Source organism: Carya illinoinensis, chromosome 9, assembly GCF_018687715.1.
Source record: "Carya illinoinensis cultivar Pawnee chromosome 9, C.illinoinensisPawnee_v1, whole genome shotgun sequence".
NCBI lineage: Eukaryota > Viridiplantae > Streptophyta > Magnoliopsida > Fagales > Juglandaceae > Carya > Carya illinoinensis.
This window is the reverse complement of record NC_056760.1, coordinates 43,268,194-43,287,254: the sequence shown is the minus strand read 5'-3', so window position 1 is coordinate 43,287,254 and position 19,061 is coordinate 43,268,194. Positions and strand designations below refer to the sequence as shown.

Below are 19,061 nucleotides of genomic sequence, written 5' to 3'. Positions count from 1 at the left end.
TTTGTTTCTAAGTTTATTTTTTAGGAAAGTACATACTTGGAGTGTGAAGGGTCGATCACTAGAGTCCTCACATAGTAAATTCTTGAATTGATGCATCTTTCTATTTTGTACAGTCAACTTTGTATATACTGACCCTCTAGTTCATCTCGACAAAGTTCAATTGCAAGCACTGTGAGAAAATTACTTTTATATTGCTTATAATTATATTCCATATTTATTTTAAGAGGTGCTCACCAAAGAGAGAGTCCATGCCTCAAATTGACTAATACTAGTTGAATCTAGTACAAAAAATAAGACATCTCCCATTGCCAAATATAAATGTTTGGTCTATATAGAAAAAGTCGGTGTTTAATTATTGTGAAAAAAGACAAACACCTTACAACTTATTGGCCCTTAAGTCTTTATAGAAAAAATTGTTGCTCTAATAATTGTAAAAAAAGATGAGTAATAAAAAATGGACATATCAAAGGGTTGCACAAGCTTTTGTTTGAAGGAGATACTCTTTCAAGTATCTAGGCCCTATCATAAACTTTGAATTTTAATGTGAGAGACAATCTCTTGGGAGCATCTATAAGAAGGAGAATGCTAATAAATCATAATATATATATAGAAAAAGAAATGATGAAAAATGCATATATATTTTTAGTAAGTTTTCTCACTCACACATTCACATGAACTTTGATATTAATAATCTTATGAGGAGTGAACAATTATTGTGATTGTTACAAATAAGAGAGTGTACTTTATTTATTTTACTGTGTGAGTGACACTATGCTTGGACTTGTGATGCACCTAAGTATGTTCATTGCCTTTTTTTTTTTTAAAAAAAAAAGGAAAACAAGATTGTAAAATATATATATATATATTATTTGTCAATCAATTTTAATTCTTCAATTTAATTTTATTATTATTTTGTTAGGTTATTTGGTCTATGTCAGTTTTGCTTACTTTACCTTTTGGTGCATAAGTTTGGAAGTTATGGGTCTGGGTATCATGTATGAGTCCCAGTGGGATTCTTAGGCATAAGCCCATGCACGACACTTAGCTACTTAAGTGACTCAAGTCATTTAGCCAAACAGCCACCCCCCCCCCCCCCCCCCCCCCCCCCCCTCCCCTCCCCTCACCCAGGGATACATTATTTCTCACTCACATACGACACTCCCATTCTTATCGCCCCCTAACCCTATCTCATTTCTTACCTTATCATTTCCTAGTCCCTTGTGGGTAAAAAACAATACCGATCATCTTCTCCCCCAATTATATTTCACGGTAAGTTTATTTTTATTTGTATCTATTTTTTCTAGTTCTAGGTTTTGGCACACATAGAGGTTGGGGATTATGGATTTTGTTTTCGATTTGTGTGTTGAAGTTTGGATTAGTGATGATTGGAGTATGGGTATGTGCATATTGTTGGATGGGTTTAATAGGACCATGTATAAACGTTAGATTTTGATAGGTTACAACATTGTTCATCTCAGTTTTCATTTTGTGCCCACTAAATGTTTGGTTTTATGTCTCAACTAACCCATGTCATTCTTTTGGTCATAATTCCCATGGCATTCAAATACATACATTTAGAACACTAGAGTGTTTGGTTTTTTGTGGAGAGTTGAGACACTAGAGAGTTGCATGTCATGTTCTACATGTTCTCTCGGCTCCTCTAATTGTGATAATTATTATTATAATTCTGATTTTGTTGATTTGGTTCTTCAGATGAGATTTAAAGAGAGAACAAAAAGAAAGAAATTTGCTGTGATAGCCCCACTTGAACACTCCTCAAGTGAGAAGGAACATCTACATGAGACAGTGCAGGCTAGGGAGCCTTCAGCTCCTCCAGTCGAGACTCTAAGGCCTAGAGTTTCATTTGAACGCTTCACTTTAGTGGAAGCTGAAGCGGCTACAAAAAAATTTCCTCTCTTTGGCCTGTCCTAGGTGATTGAAAGGTGAGTATAAATGACTTCCTCACTACTGAGCTTGAGCTTATACGCCATATTTTTGTGGAACGACATTGGAAAAAACTTACACACCCCTCACCCACACAGTGTGTTTAGGTGGTATGTGAGTTTTATTTCAATATAGCTCACTTTAACCTTGATGACCATAGCATCATATCTAGTGTTTGGGGAACACTAATAGAGATATCTCTTGCCATCCTTCGAGACCTATATGATCTCCCTAAGGTGGAAGCACCACTATAAGGACATAGGGGCCCCAACAAAGATAGCTATGCACAATCTCTTTGTTGGCCCTCAAGGCCTGAAATGGACTACTAAAGTCAATCTCTTCCACTATATGTCATGCTCCCACAATTCAGATTGCTAGCTAAGATAATGTTGTCTAACCTCTGACCAATAAGCCGCCATATTGAAATTACATTAGAAATGGCTTATTTTATGTATTCTTTGGCCACAGGGGTTTCTATAGATTTTCCACAACATGTAATAGATATAATACATCATTCTTGTGTGGAAAAGGAGTTAAATTTGCCATTTGGCAGCTCGATCACCAAACTGGATATGAAAGCTAAAGTCCCTCATAGGGACAATGAGACAACAATGAAGATGGCTGTTTGGCCCACACAGTGGTCAAGTCAGAGGTAGTTTAACCAAAAAGAGACCCCAAACAACAGAGTCTACATCCTCTCCTCCTGAGTCTTCCATTCCCATTTCTCAAGTCCTCGAGCAGATCACTCTTCTTTTCAAGAAGATTGACATGTTTACTACCAAATGGGAGATCAGTCAATTCAAGCTAGAGCAACAAATAGCTGTTGTAGGTTCTGACTACGTACAAACAAATGATCTCCTTGTCTAACTCTCCTTGGACATGCAGCAAGTTATGGAGAATGTCATGGATTATGATGCAGATGAGTAGATGTCCTTGGGCTAATTGCTACCACAAAGGGGGTGTGGATGATGATGTTGAGGGGGAGCAGTAGCAGGAGCAGCTACACTTGAGGGTGAGCATCAGCAGCATTAGTAGAGAATCAACAACCTAATCTTGTTTTAATTTTATTTCACTATTTTTTTTGGAATGTAATAATAACAATGTGTTTTATTCCTTTCTTGTGTTTGCATGTTTTTTATTCTTGGAAGTGATTAGAACATTGACGTGCTTAGAACATGTTTAACTTTGATATTGTAGACTGACTTCTAAGTCAGCATGTTGTTGTTTGGATTATGTTTTTCTAGTATTCTCTACTCGATTTTCTTGATTTGCTGTTTGTGTTGTTGACATGTTTGTTTACATCTATTAAGCTGGTTTTGTCACCAATTCGTCAAAGGGGGAGATTGTAAATATAAGAACTTGGCTAGGACTAGGTGACTAAAATGATAGAGTTTACCCTATCATTAAGTTTGTATTTTGGATGAATGTGAATTATGTATTGACTTTATCTATAGCAATATTAAATTTATCTAGGAGGTATTATAGATTGTTTTAGAAAAATTATATGTGTAAAAATCAAGTCCCAAGGAATATGCACTTATTCATAAATGATGTTGAATTGGAATATGTTACTGTAGAGAAGATTTATCGCAAAGTGTCAGTATCCCGTTAGAAGAATTCTCTACGACAGATTTGCTCTGTTAGCAGAGTCCTACTGAAACTAAAATTTCTTCCAGATTAAATATTTAAAGGGATTCAGTTGGATAACCCAAGTAGAAACTTTTTTTGCTAGGAATTATTGAGAATACATTCCGTGTGCTTGTGTGAGAAAATTCACTTGAGAATTTACTTCTTATTTTTAGCTTTCTCTTCAAGTGTGATCGTGCTCTATGTTGGAAAATTGTTTGGTTGAGTTTCAGCCACTGGAATTCTAGAAGAAAAGTTAATATTTGAAGATCGTTAGATGTTCAGGCTATTACTGATGTGGATGCAAACAGATCGTTTGTCGAGTCAAGTAAGAGAGTCAATTAGCAGAGGTTTTGTAATTGAGAACTTGCTTTTAACTTGATATTCAAATAATAAAATCGACTTTTTTGTATTTGACTGCCCTGTAAGATTTTACCTTTAAAGAGTTGTTTAAAGAGTTTCCATTCGTTATTAATCGTTGTATTATGCAATCTATTTATTTACTTTAGATGTTCATTTTATTAAATAATTGCAAGATTGATATCTAATCAATTTGTTCAAGTGAATTGATAGATATTTTTGTGCATATAAGGGGTATTTGGGTAATTTCATATTCTATCATAAATACATGTTTACTTGGCTAAATCTTTGGCCGACAAATGCAATCAAGAATTTTGTTGATTTTCTTGGTGAATGAAAAGTATTGTTCATGATTATATTAAATAATTACAAGATTGAGATCTAACTAATTTGTTCAAATTAATAGATAGATATTTTCATGCATGTAAGGGGTATTTAGGTAATTTCATATTCTATCATAAATACATGTGTACTTGGCTAAAACTTCGGTGCCAGCAAATGTAATCAAGAATTTTGTCGTTTTTCTTGGTGAATGAATAGTACTGTTGATGATAATATTGGACATACAAGTTAGTAAAAAATGAAAAATCTTGTTGCAAAGCTTGGACATACAAGTTAGTATTGAGTTTTAATAAAATCTAGTTGCAAGCACAACTATACATTAATATGTGTATCAATCTAATATGATTAGTCAAAAATTAAATTTTATTAAAAACAGTACTAATTTAAATTTTGAATATAAATAAATCAGTATTGATATGTAAATTAATACGTGACTTTACTTGTACGTGACAAAACTCAGTAAAACAACAAACTATATATTACCCTAGGACGCACTTATAAGACGTTACATCAAACTCCTAGTACGTACTTATAAGACGTTACATCAAACTCTGTAATTATATGCATTGAATCTTGCTTTCATGCAATAGTGCTAACCAGCCTCCATAACTCAAACGCATATATACAAATCGAAAAAAGAAAAGAAAAGAAAAGAAACCCTTGCCTCTCATTTATCATTTATACATTTATACAAAGCTTCGTAATAATTGTTATATTGTACCACATAAAAATGTTAATATTGACTCATTGAGTCAGACCTAGCAACTTGTTAGAAAAGGACCATCATCAAAGACAGAAGGAAAAGAAGAAATTGAATGAGGTGAAAGGTAAATGAAGTCAAGTCAGATACAAAAGGGAAAGGTGAAAAAACATCTAGCTGACAAGAAATCAACCACCCAGACCTCGTAAAACAGGGATGATTTCCCTGTAACCATCAGCTTTTTGGTGGGCTTCTTCTATCTTTGGCTTTGGAGGCTTTTTGGAGAATATCGAGAGAGGGTTCTTCTATCTTCCTCTCAGGGGGCTCCAAGGAGATCATCCCCTTCCTCAAGGCAAAAGGGTCTTTTTCAACCTCTATTGTATTAAGGGATTGTGAGGTCATGAGAGATGATACAAATCACCAAGTATAATAGATTTACCCTCCGAACACTGGGGGATATAGACTTTATGTCAAATTATGTAAATCTATATGTCTCTCACATTTATATTCCATACCTTTCATCTATTCTTTACTTTCAAGAATGAACATAAGAGCATTGTATCAACACTCAAGCCGTTAACGTGGGTCATACACTTATATCGTTGGGCTCGGCCTGGAACGAAAAATGCATCAACATTCAATAAAGAATACTAATTAATAATGAGAAATGCTAGATTATTAATTTTCTATATAATACTTTAAAAGTCACGGCAAATTATTCACCTCCCTATACATGAATACTCTCCAGTCTCCACTCTAGATGAAAGAGGGAATTCGACTGCAGCACTTATTCATGACCATTCAATAATATTTAAGAAGTTCAGTGTCTGTTGTGTTTCTAATTTTGGATCAAGATGGGTTGTATATTTTGAATTTTCTTCTCTCGCTTTGTGCCATGGTTCAATATTCAGACGTTGAAGTGAAAGCAATTTTTCCGTATATGGGGCCAATCGTTAAGCCCCGGACTGGAGTAAACTCACCATCTTTAATCTTTCAGTGCACGCATGAGTGTTTCTTATCAAAAGCAACAAAACCTGGATTTGCGTAAACAAACATGTTTGTGGCGGGTCACAGTAGCTGTTGCAGATATCATTGAACTTCTGAATCACTCGAATTGTACGTCCAAATGTCACTTCAAGATTGCCACTAAACATCGATCCATGCCCCATCTAGTACTGTTAAAATGAATACTCTCACCTATCGTGTAATGTTAGTGGGATACAGCTCCATCTCAGATACTTCTGTTGCTCTGTTCTTCAGCGTACAGGTTATATGCCTGGAATAAAGTTTTATATATAACATGTGAACTGCTTTATCATAATGTTATCTGCTAACAAATAAATTTATAGATTAAAATAAATTAGATAGAACTATTTTAAGTAAATAATTTTTTAAAATTTAAGGTATTACATCAAATTATGTCAATTGTAAGTTTAATATTTTATGAAACCCTTTGTACGTGGATCTAGCACTTTTCATATATTATTCTCCCCTATTATTCACGTCTTATTATGCTGATCTGTCATTATCATTCATTATTTAAAACTTTAATTTCAAAAAATAAGAACTGATCTAATAATGGATTGATGATATTATCACATTATTATAGTGTAATTAATGAAGTGAGATAAAAATATGATATAAAGTATAACATATCCGTTCTTGTGATATTAATATCCCAATCCAGCTGGTTGTGGAGGTCTCTTGCATTCTTCTTCTTGTTCTATTATTGTTAGTTTCTCCTATTTTGAGTTTTGGTGTTAATATATTTCGAGAATTATTGGCTCTAGAAATGTTTTAACACTTTGTATATAACCAACTGTTCGGATTTCCAGAATTATGATCCATTTAGATTTAGAAAATATCTCAACTCATCTTATCTTATCTTATTATTATAATTTTTTCAAATTTTTACACAAAATATAATAAACAATTCAACTTTTTTAAATTTTAATTTAACTTTTTCAAATTTTAAAATAATAATAATATTAAAAAAATAATATTATAATAATATTTTATTCAACTTGTATCTTTTATTTAAAACCATCTTATCTTATGTCATCTTTAAATCAAAACCAGGAAAGTGAGCTCCTACTTGAATCTAATTTCCTTCTTATGATTAATTGGCTTAATAGCGAATCTCACCCCTTGGCATTATCATGATTTGTGGGAAGATATTTTACAGGTTAAGAACTATTTTCCTTTCACGTATAAAACAAGTTTACATAGAAACTGTTCGATTTGGTAAATAAAAATTTTCATCTCAAATTTAAAATTCTCATCTCATCATTACAATTTTATCAAATTCTTATATAAAATATAATAAATAATTTAACTTTTTCTTAACTTTTTCAAATTCCAAAACAATAATAATATTAAAATATAATATTTTAATATTTTATCTTAAATTCAAAATTTTCATCACAAACTCAAAATTATCATCTCACTTACCAGACATAATAGTTTGGCAGGAAGTCTCACCTTTTTCAAAGCTACGGGAAATATGCAGGTAAGTTTGTCATCTCTTTTACAACTTCATAAACATATAATGGTTTGTATTTTTGTTATGGATCGTGTACGTATTCCCTCATTTTGGCATTAAACTTGGAAAATGCAGTAGAAGATATCAACTTGGAAGAAAGCTAGCTAGGAAGAAAATGTGCAAGCGGGTTTGGTGATTCCAGGCACTGATGTGAGCAGCACGACGTTCTGATTCTGATCGAAAGTGGAATTGAAAGATGTTTGGGGACAATTATAGATGGGTAAGTTATGGTCGGATAAATTAATGCGACGTCCAAGTCTCAGTGATCAGTCCCTTTGACACTTCGAACAATTCCTTAATTTATAATTAATGGTGGCATGATTCATGTTGGATGGGATTAAGGCGCGAGAGCTGGGCCGTCATGCATGACTTCTATTCAAAGGCCATTGGCCGAATGCTTAGAGATTATTTATGCCTTCTTGTCTTATCCTCAAAGTTTCAAACTACTATAATTATGGTTTCACATGTGAAGCACAATTCTTCACGTACGAAATATATATATATATATATATAACAAAAAAAATAATATTTACAGTATTTAAGCGTCTTATAATCTTTTGAAACAAAAAAAAATAAATATGACATCTATTTAAAAAAATTAATTTTTTAATATTTAACCTTATTTTTTTTAAAATGATTGCATAGTACTTACTTATTATATGATTGTATATAATATTATTCATATAATAAATTAGAGAAGAAAATAATATTATTCTTCTACAATTAGATATTACAAGTGTATGGTCGTGGGCATACACACGTGCATATAATGCGAATGGTCACCCTACATGTACACTTTAATGTACGTGAGTATGGCATGCCATCTCGAGAACATATATTATAGAGGGGAGGACCACCGGTAGGTCACCTTCCCCACTAGTTTAATGCCGTTCAGACCCATCCATGACAACCACCATGGGTCCATGGGTTTGTTTATTCTTTCTGAAGCCTGCAATTGCATGCAGTAAGAGAGTTTTTTCAGATCCTCGCGCATCAGACGGTCACTATTATGACCAAGAAAGTATTGTTTGTACGTTATGAAATATATATGGTTTGAGTTCCTCGAAGATGCATGTGAGGAACCGTATGGCAATATAACAAATCTATTAAATTTTGTAGACCCCAAATATAACACTATCTTTCACTGTTTATAAGGTGGAACATTGTGCATGAATCTAGATTCGTACAAGCATATGAAAAAGATAAAAAGACAAAGTTTGCAATATCTTAAGGATAAAAAATCAGCTTGATCAATATTTATCAAATTTAATGGCAACCCCACTTGTCTGTTCTTATTTCCTTGTTTATTTATTTTTTTTTGGGAAAAGTACTTTCTCACTGATTTCAGCCGGGGTTCTGGTTGAAATTGATCAATTTGTAAAATACATTGGAAAAATATTGTAGAATTGAGTAGAGATACAAAAATCCATCCAGACTTGTCATTAAGTGGAGTACTACTTATAAGTTATTATATATATATATATATATATATTCACTGTGACTTCAATGTGGGATAGTCTTTCATAATCCAAAAGTATAGTAGGCTGAACCAAGCTCAGAGTCTCCCATCTCCCATCTGCATATATTCTTGATTTCTTTGTAAGAAATCCCAACAATCTCAAATGTACAGCTCTGAGCTTCCCCAGAAGACCCTTCAAATCGAGGAAGATGACAAGTTCTTCTCTAGGCTTTTATCCAAAGAGAGCTCTGTGGCTAACCCTTCTCTCAGGGTACCGTATTATGGAGGAATATCTGGTGCTGTTCCATTCATGTGGGAGTCTCGGCCTGGAACTCCTAAACATACCTTTTCTCACGCTACTCTAGTACCACCTCTTACTCCTCCTCCCTCCTATTATTCCAATTCTAGCAAAAAATCCATCAAGAAGCGCTCAAGATCCAATCTCTTACATGCTATATTCCCAAAAATCAGTCTTAAAAAGGGTACTACCACAGTGTCTCCGTCGCCATCTTCAGCATCAATCTCATCGACATGGTCGTCACCATCAGATTTGTCATTATCTGCTCCAATTACTGATGCAAAGTTTCATGGAATGAAGCGATTTTTAAGCCAAAGTTCATCCTTTGATTCCAGGGAAGATGATGATCATCAAAAAGGCGCCCTTGGTTCACTTCAACACTGTGTTTTGGCATATTTAGGGTGCTGCGCTTCGAGGCTAGCTGCTACCGGCTGTGAGAATTAAAAAAGCCTTGCTGTCAAAGGGAGGAGGGGGATGTAGGTGCATTCTGCCTATAGATTCTCTCTGCATCTTTCATGTTAATTAAGCTTTAGGTTGTCTAAATTCATGTTCTGTTTTTTCTGAAATGCATTGTGATATATATATAGGTGGTTTTTCAGAAAATAAAAATTTTGTCTTTCAAGATGTATCAAAGCCATGTAATTTATCAACAAAGCTCGTCCTTCTTCTTCATTAGGTTGAAAATGTAAGCTACATGAAGCTGATCAAGATGTGGCCAAATTTGGAATAAGTTCAAATCTCAAATGAAAGATCCCACCTCGATAATTTCGTATCATACTCGGAACATAAGGCTGGAGCTAGCACTACTATTCCATCTCCACCATGAGCAAAACTCGTCCTCGGCCTTGTTCTAATTATTTTTCCTGTTTTCAATTTTTTCTTTTGTTCTCTTAAAGTATAAGTTCTCTATTTGAACTCACATGGTGGATTTTAGAGATATATAGATACACCGACTAAATCTTATAGCATTATATACTGATAATATTAAATGTCCTATTTATTTCTATTCCGAAATTTACTGAAACATCAGAGACAGAGATCAATTCAACAAGATCTTAATATAAAACAGGACTGCAATTCATGATTTTGTCATTCAGCTGTGTTTGGTACTGAAAGTATCTCAGTTATTTTTAGCATACTCAATTATTATTCATTTCTTCATCATTATTTTTTTACCTACTTTTTATTACTATTTATTACTTTTTACTATTATTTAATATTTTATTATTATTTTTTTATTAATTGTTTACTAATATTTACAACACTACTCACTACCCAAACCCAGGTAAACAGGGAAATAATTCAGTACATAAACTAATCGATCCATCAATGAGAGCTGATGCCTTCAAAGGCATGCACAATTAGATCGATGCACAGAAAGTACGTACTGCATGCCCCCCGTTGTTTATTACAGCTTTGAACAAAGTGCATTTAGTAATCCAACATCTAACCCATTGACCCAACATCTTGAGTCTTGACCTCTAGCTTAGTGTCCATGGCACGTGTAGCGCTACACGTGCCATGGACACTACTATCTTGTTCAAGCACAACCAATTGTGGAGGAATTCTGAGAAGAAACCTTGATATAATCTTCACACTGATCAATAATGTCGTGCACTTACATTCTGAGAAGAAACCGGTTTAGCTAGGATGTTGATCATTTGGTTGAACAATTAATGTTAGAACACAAGGTGGTTGGACGAATCTTCGTCTCGACTCTTGTTATTCTTTCGATCCGTGGCCGGTTACGTTATTAATTGCAAAGAGGGAAGATGGGTAAAGGTTTCCATCAAGACATTTAATTCTGGACGTTGTTTGCATTGTTGGGAATCTTTTGGCTCGTCTAGCTAATGTAATCGTAAATAATAATAATTTTATTTTTTTTTTTAAAAAACAAAACCTAAATTTTGTATACATCAAATCAATAATTTGAGAGCTTGTCATAATTTCTTTTAGGCTTGTAATTAAGTACTAAAAATAATAATGAATTTTACACGACAAGCTCTTTATTTTTTGGGTTTTAAATGATCTTTTTATTTTGGTGTATGAGTTTGACATCTTATTCAATTATAAGCTGAACCCTTTTTCATATTTTATTAAATTTTTCGATCACTTTCTAATATTGTAGCATTTGAATAAAAAAACGAGCACATGCATGGCACGCCTTGTGTCTAAAGATTGATGGTTCCATTGTATGAATCGTTTTGAGCATTGTTTTACTATTGATATGGATATATATATATATATATATATATATATATATATATATATATATAATAGTTAAGAATTTCGTGAACCCAAAAGCTATATATATATATAGTATATATAGTATGCTCATGATTAAAAAAGGAAAACTAAAAGATGGTACAAAATGTGGCCGGGAGGTCGTTGCGGACCTTAACAAATAATAACCTAAACAAAATAATAGAGAGCAAAGCATAATAATAACAATTGACTTGAGTTCTATTATGAAATTTGGCTGGTTTTGTATTGAAAGTATTTCAGGTATTCTCAACCTATCTCATTACTATTTATTATTTTATTATTATTTTTTATTACTATTTATACTTTTTTTATTATTATTTAATATTTTATTATTATTTTTTCATTATTATTTCACTACTTTTCATGATACTTCTCAATACTTTTTACTGTTCAAACTAAATGTTCTCCGTATAAGATTATTAGATAATCTGAGAGCACACACGACTATTAATTTAATGTTTTGTCTACCAAATCATCTAACTCAGTGAAACAGTTAGACAGAACTCAAGTAGTTTCGTAGGGTCCTTTTGTAATTAACTATCATTATATACACGAGTAATTGCAAAGAGAAGAAAAAGATAATAGAATTTAATAGGGCCGGGCTCTGCCTACTGTTTACTCAATTAAAATAAGGTCCAACGTGCATGTTTTCTAACACAGTCCGGCGGCAAACATTTAAGTAGCCCAACTTTATTTTGCTAGCTAGAAAGGCAGGGTCCATGAGAAGACACGAGGCAGTATAACACAACATTGTCATTCATTAAATCTCATCTACATCGGGGAATGGGGAATATTTGTTGTTGTCTGCCCACAAACCCCTTAACCTTCGAATGCTTCCAAGTTTGGTGGCCTATTTGCATTAATTAGGCTCAATAAGATTAGAATCCGCCACTCATAACCAATCTCCCATGTTACACAACGACATTTCCTCCAACTTTGTCTCAAACTGCAGTATAAAGTTAAAATATATAGCACGAACAACGTTCATACAAAATGCTCTTATTCTTGTCATAACATTCCCCCCAACCACAAAACAGCCAAAATTAATACGATCGAGAATGACACTCAAATTAAGCACCCATGTACCCTGCAATATTTGCCTTTAACTTAGTTGGCTTTACTGCAAGTTGTCCTGATCTAGCCGCTTGAACCAGCAAGTGGGCTAAGGTTCCCCATCTTCACCATTGCATTGGCAAAGTCTGTTAGGAAGCTTGCCTGGTCTAAGATATAAGTATTAACTTGAGCGTCGGTGGAACCCCTCCAAAGAGCTGTTGGTCAGAGTGCAAGAGACCCTTTTTGGCCACCAAATTCTTGAAGTAAGCGTTGTCAAAAGATGTTGGGCTGGTGGCGTCAAGAGGGCAAAGGTTGATGGCATCTCCTGTGCTTGGACAGTTCGATTGCAACGATGTTGCGAACGAGGATTCTATGTTGGTTTCAGTATAAATCCTTGTCCGAAAGACTCTGCACCTGGCTTGACCTCAGAAATTATAGGGAAATCGTATTCACATTTTTCGATATTTGGGTTCAAATTTAGAGGGTTTAAAGGATACATCAGGATAACTTGAGCCAGCCAACCTGAAAGAGCCACCATTTCTTTGGTAGTGAAACCCTTTTTCAAGAACGCATTGATAAGGCCACGAAGATCCAATTGTGCACCAGGAATCTCAAAAGTACTTGAACTTGAGGTGGTGGAGTCTCTCCTACCAAATTGAACTGTCCAACTGGGCCCACCCAGCTGAATCCAATTCAATATTATGAGAAAAAATGATGCCAAAAGATCAAAGATTATTATAGTGTCTGTCAGTGTTGTAGTTTATAATTCAGTTTTTCGATTTTTTTTCCCCTACTTACAGCGACAACGAAGTCTCTTACATAAACGGCTAAGATGTCAGCACAAGAGACAACACCAAGGCACAATTTCTCCACTTCAGATTATTGGAAATTTAGACCTTTTAAATTCACTTTTTTAGAATCTATTATTTACAGGAATAATAAGAAAAATTAAAAAAGTAATAATAACACAAGACTCTTGCGTGGAAACTTCTAAACATGAAAAAAAAATTACCAGACCCAGAAAAGAAAATCTACTATATGAAAAATTGTAACAATCACACAATTTTTCTCTTTACCCCAAATACACCTACAAAACTTCCAAACTAGTAAAACTTTAATTTCACACCTCTTCTCCTTTTACACAAAAATGCCAACAGATGAATTTTACTAAGTTAAAAATTAATAGATAAGCTATCAACTGTTATATCTAAACCAAGCAGCCTAAGCCTCCTTATATAGGCTTGGGCCTTTACTCCTCCTTCACTTACCACCCATGTGTGACCAAAGAAAATGAGCAAAAACCAACAATCTTCATGTTGTGACTTTGACTGGTCCCATAGTCAACCTCCACCTCAATGAAAATCTTTATAATTTCTGTTATCATACTTCACCATAAAAGTATACTCACTCAGAATAAACTAATTTCAAGCATTTCATTTTGGCTCATGTCAAAAAACAACATTGTTAAAAAATTATAGTGTAACTTACACATTTAGCTTTCCTAGAAATTCATCAGCCATCGACATGAATTTTCACCACATACCCTGCATTAATGTCAAACCAATACTTGTATGCAAACTTGTGGACCCGCTAATATTAACACATCCTCTAGTATGACAACTTTTAGAAATTAGCGGCATATCATGAGAATGTACATGTCCATTTTCAAAGAACATAGTCTTCCATGGAGAGAGACACAACGTTAGGATCATTTTCAGTATCTCCATTTACTGACTTAGAACCACTTGCCGAATCTGCTTTAGCTCTTAGATAATTTTTCTTGATATGCTCAGATTGTCCACACTCCCAGCAGACTAATTTCTTCTTCATAAAATTCTTCATCTTTCCATTTCCAGCTGTTACCATTAATAAGTTCATAGGTGGATAATTTATTCCACCACCTAGTTTTCTCTCTTCAAAAAAGAGTTTATCGATAAATTTTGAAAAAATTATTTTCTCATTCTCATGTATCAAAATAGGTTTCATATGCTCATAGGAAGGTGGAAGAGACCAAATGAACCTCAAGGCTTGATCCTCATAATCAATTTTAACTCCAATATATTCTAATTAAGAGACAATGCCATTGAAAATACTTAAATGATCTGAAATAGTTATACCTTCACTCATCCGCAGTATATGAAATTGCTCATTCAGGTACACACGATTTGAGACACCATTCGTTTGATATAAATCTTAGAGCTTTTCCCAGAGTTCTTCTGTCATAGATATTCCATACACGTGTAAAAACATTCTTGGCCAGACACATACATATCACACTTGCTGCTCTTAAATCCAAATCCTCTCAATATTCATTGCTCATTCTAGATCTGCTCTTTTTACTAGTTATGCTAGTATCACTGCTAACTTTAGGCGTTGGTCTGCCATCTATCAAATTTCTCTACCTCAAATCTGATAGGATTTTAAGTCCTATTTTCTGATATTATTTTGATGAATTTATCGTAGAAATGAATAGTACATCACTAAGTAAATTCTCAAGAAAGATTGGAGGGTCACAATGGACATGTTTAAAATTTTCAATCTCCTAGACAAAACTTCTATTGATTGTATATATCCACACTACCACACCAAAGCTCCACCCTACAAAAAGAACTTAGTGGCTCTGATACCACTTGTTCAAAATTTGAACCTCCCAAATTCATCTTCTTAAAATCTACTATTTGCAAGAATAACAAGAAAAATATAAAAATAATAATAACACAAGATTTTTATGTAGAAACTCTCAAACAGGAGAAAAAACCACCAAATCCAAAAAAGAAAATTCACTATGTGAAAAATTGTTACAATTACTCAATTTTTTTCCTCACTCCAGATAGACCTATAAAACTTTCCCACTAGTAAAACTTTAGCTTCACACATCTTTTTCAATTACACAAAAAGGCCAACAGAGAAATTTTACTAGAGTTAAAAGTTATTAAATAAACTATCAGCTGGTGTATCTAAACCAATAAGCCTAAGCCTCCTTATATAGACTTGGACCTTTACTCCTCCTTCACTTCCCACCCATGTGGGATCAAAGAAAAGGAACAAAAGCCAACATAGATTTAATGCTGTCTATTACTTCAAATCCCCTTAGTGACTAATTGGGCCCCGCTACTTTCTCTGTTTTGTTCAATAGTACTGATGCATCGCACCCCTGTTAAAGAAACTAATTATTTTGTTTCAATCTTGTTAATTATTTTTCTTAAATCAACGAATTCTAGCCACTGTATATCTGTCTTACAAGAGCAATTGCACACATGCTTTCAAAATATGAGGATTAATTTAAGGGGAAATGTACTTCCTATTCTTTAATTCATAGGATTTTTTTCACAGTTTTTACTCCAAAGTACCAATGTTGATACATCGAACCCCTAACAACTTCCATTAGCAAAATAAATTCTTGGTTCTGTTCATGAAAAAACAAAACAAAAGAATTAGCATCACTCTGATCAGTGAATGTGTATGCATGCTTTATAATGTGAATTTCTTTTGTGCAAACAACTTTATGATTTGATATGTATTTGCCATTAGACATGAATTTTTGTCTTTTGCTATAAATGGTTAGAAAGCAGGCGGCCAAAAGTGGGCGACTAAAGTGGGTGACTTGAGCCCAGGACTGACACGATCCCATAGTATATAGTGTAATTTGATAATGATTCTTTTGTTGGAATCGCAAGGACCATAACTTCCACGACTTAATTGAAACGCATGGCTACATGAAACTGAAGCTCAAATCTTGATAGGATCAAAGTAATAAAGAGTGCCAAAACACAATAATTACACCAACAATGCATGACCGTACAATGAATATAGAGTGCATGGCGGAGTCAGGATTTGTCTGATCATGAGAAAAGTTTAATGAAATTATAATATTTCTGGTTTGTGTTCTTGTTATGTTTGTCTTCTAGGAATGAATTAATGCAAAAAATGGGCATGCAGTACCATTATTAATATATGAAGAAGCTAGGCGCTGCATTTTATTTAAGACCTGATGGTGGACTAATTAACATCTATATATGGAGGATGTGTAACAGTGTATGTACAGTGAAACTGTATAAAAATGGTTGAAAATATTTCTGCCGAAGGTAAGGTAATCTCTAGAAATCAATAACCTATCGATGTTAGTGTTAATTCAATATGCTGCTTTCACAAAAACACAGACACACACACACACAAGTACGTATATATATAACCTCACGCAAACACATGCAGATGTAGATTTGCTTTTATATAAGACACTGATGATCAAGAAGAAAAGGAAATTAAAAGGAGAAAGTGAGAGAGATGACTTGAACAAAGTAGTCGTGAAAATGAAGGCGGAGCAAGAATGCTCCCATGCGTTTCTCACTCGACACCGCAGAGTCCACACCCGATTTAATGGTGAAAAGGACATTAGGACACGATGTTGCATATAAATTAGAGGATAACTGAGAAGAAACTATTCTCACCAGAAGTGAAAATAGAAGGCATAATTTAGTGGTGGTGGAAAGGAAGGAGCAGGCCGTAGAATGATAGGAATGTTGAGGTCCACCCATGTGTTGATGTCCACCACCCATGTGATGAGGTCCATCCATGTGCATTGGAAAGCATCTCCAGCTATGGTAAGTATCCCTCCACTACGTTATGTTTTGTGAAGGGAGGAGGAGCTCAACCTCTCTTATAAATAGGAGATGATAGCTGAAGCAAATCATCCAATATAGGAGTTGAAAGTGTGAGTTTGTAGTACCATTTGAGATAAAGAGTTATTTTGAGATAGTGTACAAACACATTAAATATAGTGTTTTTGCTCTAGTGGACGTAGGCAAATTGTTGAACCACTTAAATACTGTCTCTATCTATTTTGTATTTGATTTTTGGGCGGCTCTGGGCACAACAATTGGTATCAGAGTTTCATTTTGTGTTATCCAAAAAATTTTAGTTGATCAAAATCAACTTTTGATCACACCACAACGTTCCTCTTGTCAAGACGGATCCGTTGCCACAAATGGCATAAAAAACAAACACCGAAGGAGCCCGCACATGCCTCTAGAAGTCAGAGAGTGTGATTCACACACCTTAGTCGTAGCCAGAGGAAGAAGACAATTGAAACACATGCGCCCACGTGCCACCACGCGTACCAGAGGTTGAAGACACGTGAGATACACCTTCCCATGCTCCCCCCACGAGCCCTAGGGAGCTTCTGCATATGTTCTGCATGCGCCTCACGCGCCCCCCACACGCACAAGGAGCTGTTGCGCGTGTAAGCCACGCACCGACTAGACTCCCTACTCAACGCGTGTATCCCACACGCTAGGTGATCTGCACTGTCCTTTTTTCAGAACCTTGTTGGGCTTGATTTAAGCCATTTAGAATCTGATTTCAACGATCAAATAGTACTTTCCAACTATTTGGATCATTCCGGACTCATCCGTACGGTTATAATTTTGAAATTTTTTGTCAAAAGTTTTCTAAATTCATATGGAAGGTTCTGGAAGAGATAGGAACGCTGGAAATCCCAGTAGCTTTGGGTGTAGGTCCACAGTTTCAAATGCCAAGTTTGAAGTTGAAAAGTTTGATGGAACCAGCAACTTTGGCATGTAGCAGTGAAGTTATGGACGTTTTGATCCAACAAGAGTTGGATATTGCGTTGGAAGAAAGACCAGATGATATGACTGAAAAGGATTGGAGGAAGTTTAATACTCAAGCTTGTAGTACAATCCGGCTATGCCTTACCAAAGAACATAAGTATTTTATCATGAGAGAGATAAATGTAAGGGAATTTTGGTAGAAATTGGAGGATAAGTTCATGAAGAAGAGCCTTGAGAGCCGTATGCACTTGAAGAAAAAGCTCTTTAGATTCCAATTTCGTGAAGGTATATCTATGTCTGAACATCTGAATAGTTACAATCAAATTCTTGTTGATTTATTAAATTTGGATGTTGAAATCCAATATGAAGATAAAGCTTTACTTTTGTTAAATTCCTTGCCTGATACATATGAGCATTTAATTACTAATCTATTGTATAGGAAGGAAAATATTAGTTTTGATGATGTATCTAGTTCTTTAATTAGCAATGAGTACCACAGAAAGGATAAGTAGGTACAACTAGATACATCAATTGAAGCGTTAACAGCAAGGGGGAGACCACAGTCAAGGTATCCTAAAAAGAAGAAAGGTTTTCAATCGAAAACCCGGGCCACATCACGTGGTTCATCAATCGGCAGAAAACTCACCAGAAACGAGTGTTCATTTTGTCACAACAAAGGACACTGGAAGAAGAATTGTCCTAAGCTAAAGGGACAACAGCAGAATCAACCCATCATAACCAATGTTGTGAATAAAGATGATGATTCAAATTTTTCCTTGACAATTTTATCATTCATTTGTCATTCCGATGAATGGATTATGGATTCCAGATGTACATATCACATGTGTCCCAATCGGGACTAGTTTATTGACTTCACAAAGATTGAGGGTGGAGCAGTACTTATG

General features: G+C 34.5%; 1 protein-coding gene and 1 pseudogene across 1 annotated transcript; one reads left to right on the top strand and one right to left on the bottom strand.

Moving 5' to 3' along the window:
• The first annotated feature begins 8,998 nt into the window (after window positions 1-8,998).
• LOC122275367 (uncharacterized protein At4g00950-like) lies at window positions 8,999-10,210 on the top strand. The gene is made up of 2 exons (XM_043084393.1): window positions 8,999-9,747; window positions 9,948-10,210. Exon 1 carries the CDS (start codon window positions 9,137-9,139, stop codon window positions 9,713-9,715), a length of 579 nt encoding a protein of 192 aa, XP_042940327.1. The 5' UTR covers window positions 8,999-9,136; the 3' UTR covers window positions 9,716-9,747; window positions 9,948-10,210.
• Window positions 10,211-12,643: 2,433 nt separating this feature from the next.
• Window positions 12,644-16,941, bottom strand: LOC122277673 (annotated as a pseudogene).
• Between the last annotated feature and the right edge of the window lie 2,120 nt (window positions 16,942-19,061).

What these genes read in the sequence shown, in the direction of transcription:
- LOC122275367 (XM_043084393.1), top strand. Translation starts at nt 9,137, where the DNA reads ATGTACAGCTCTGAGCTTCCCCAGAAGACCCTTCAAATCGAGGAAGAT.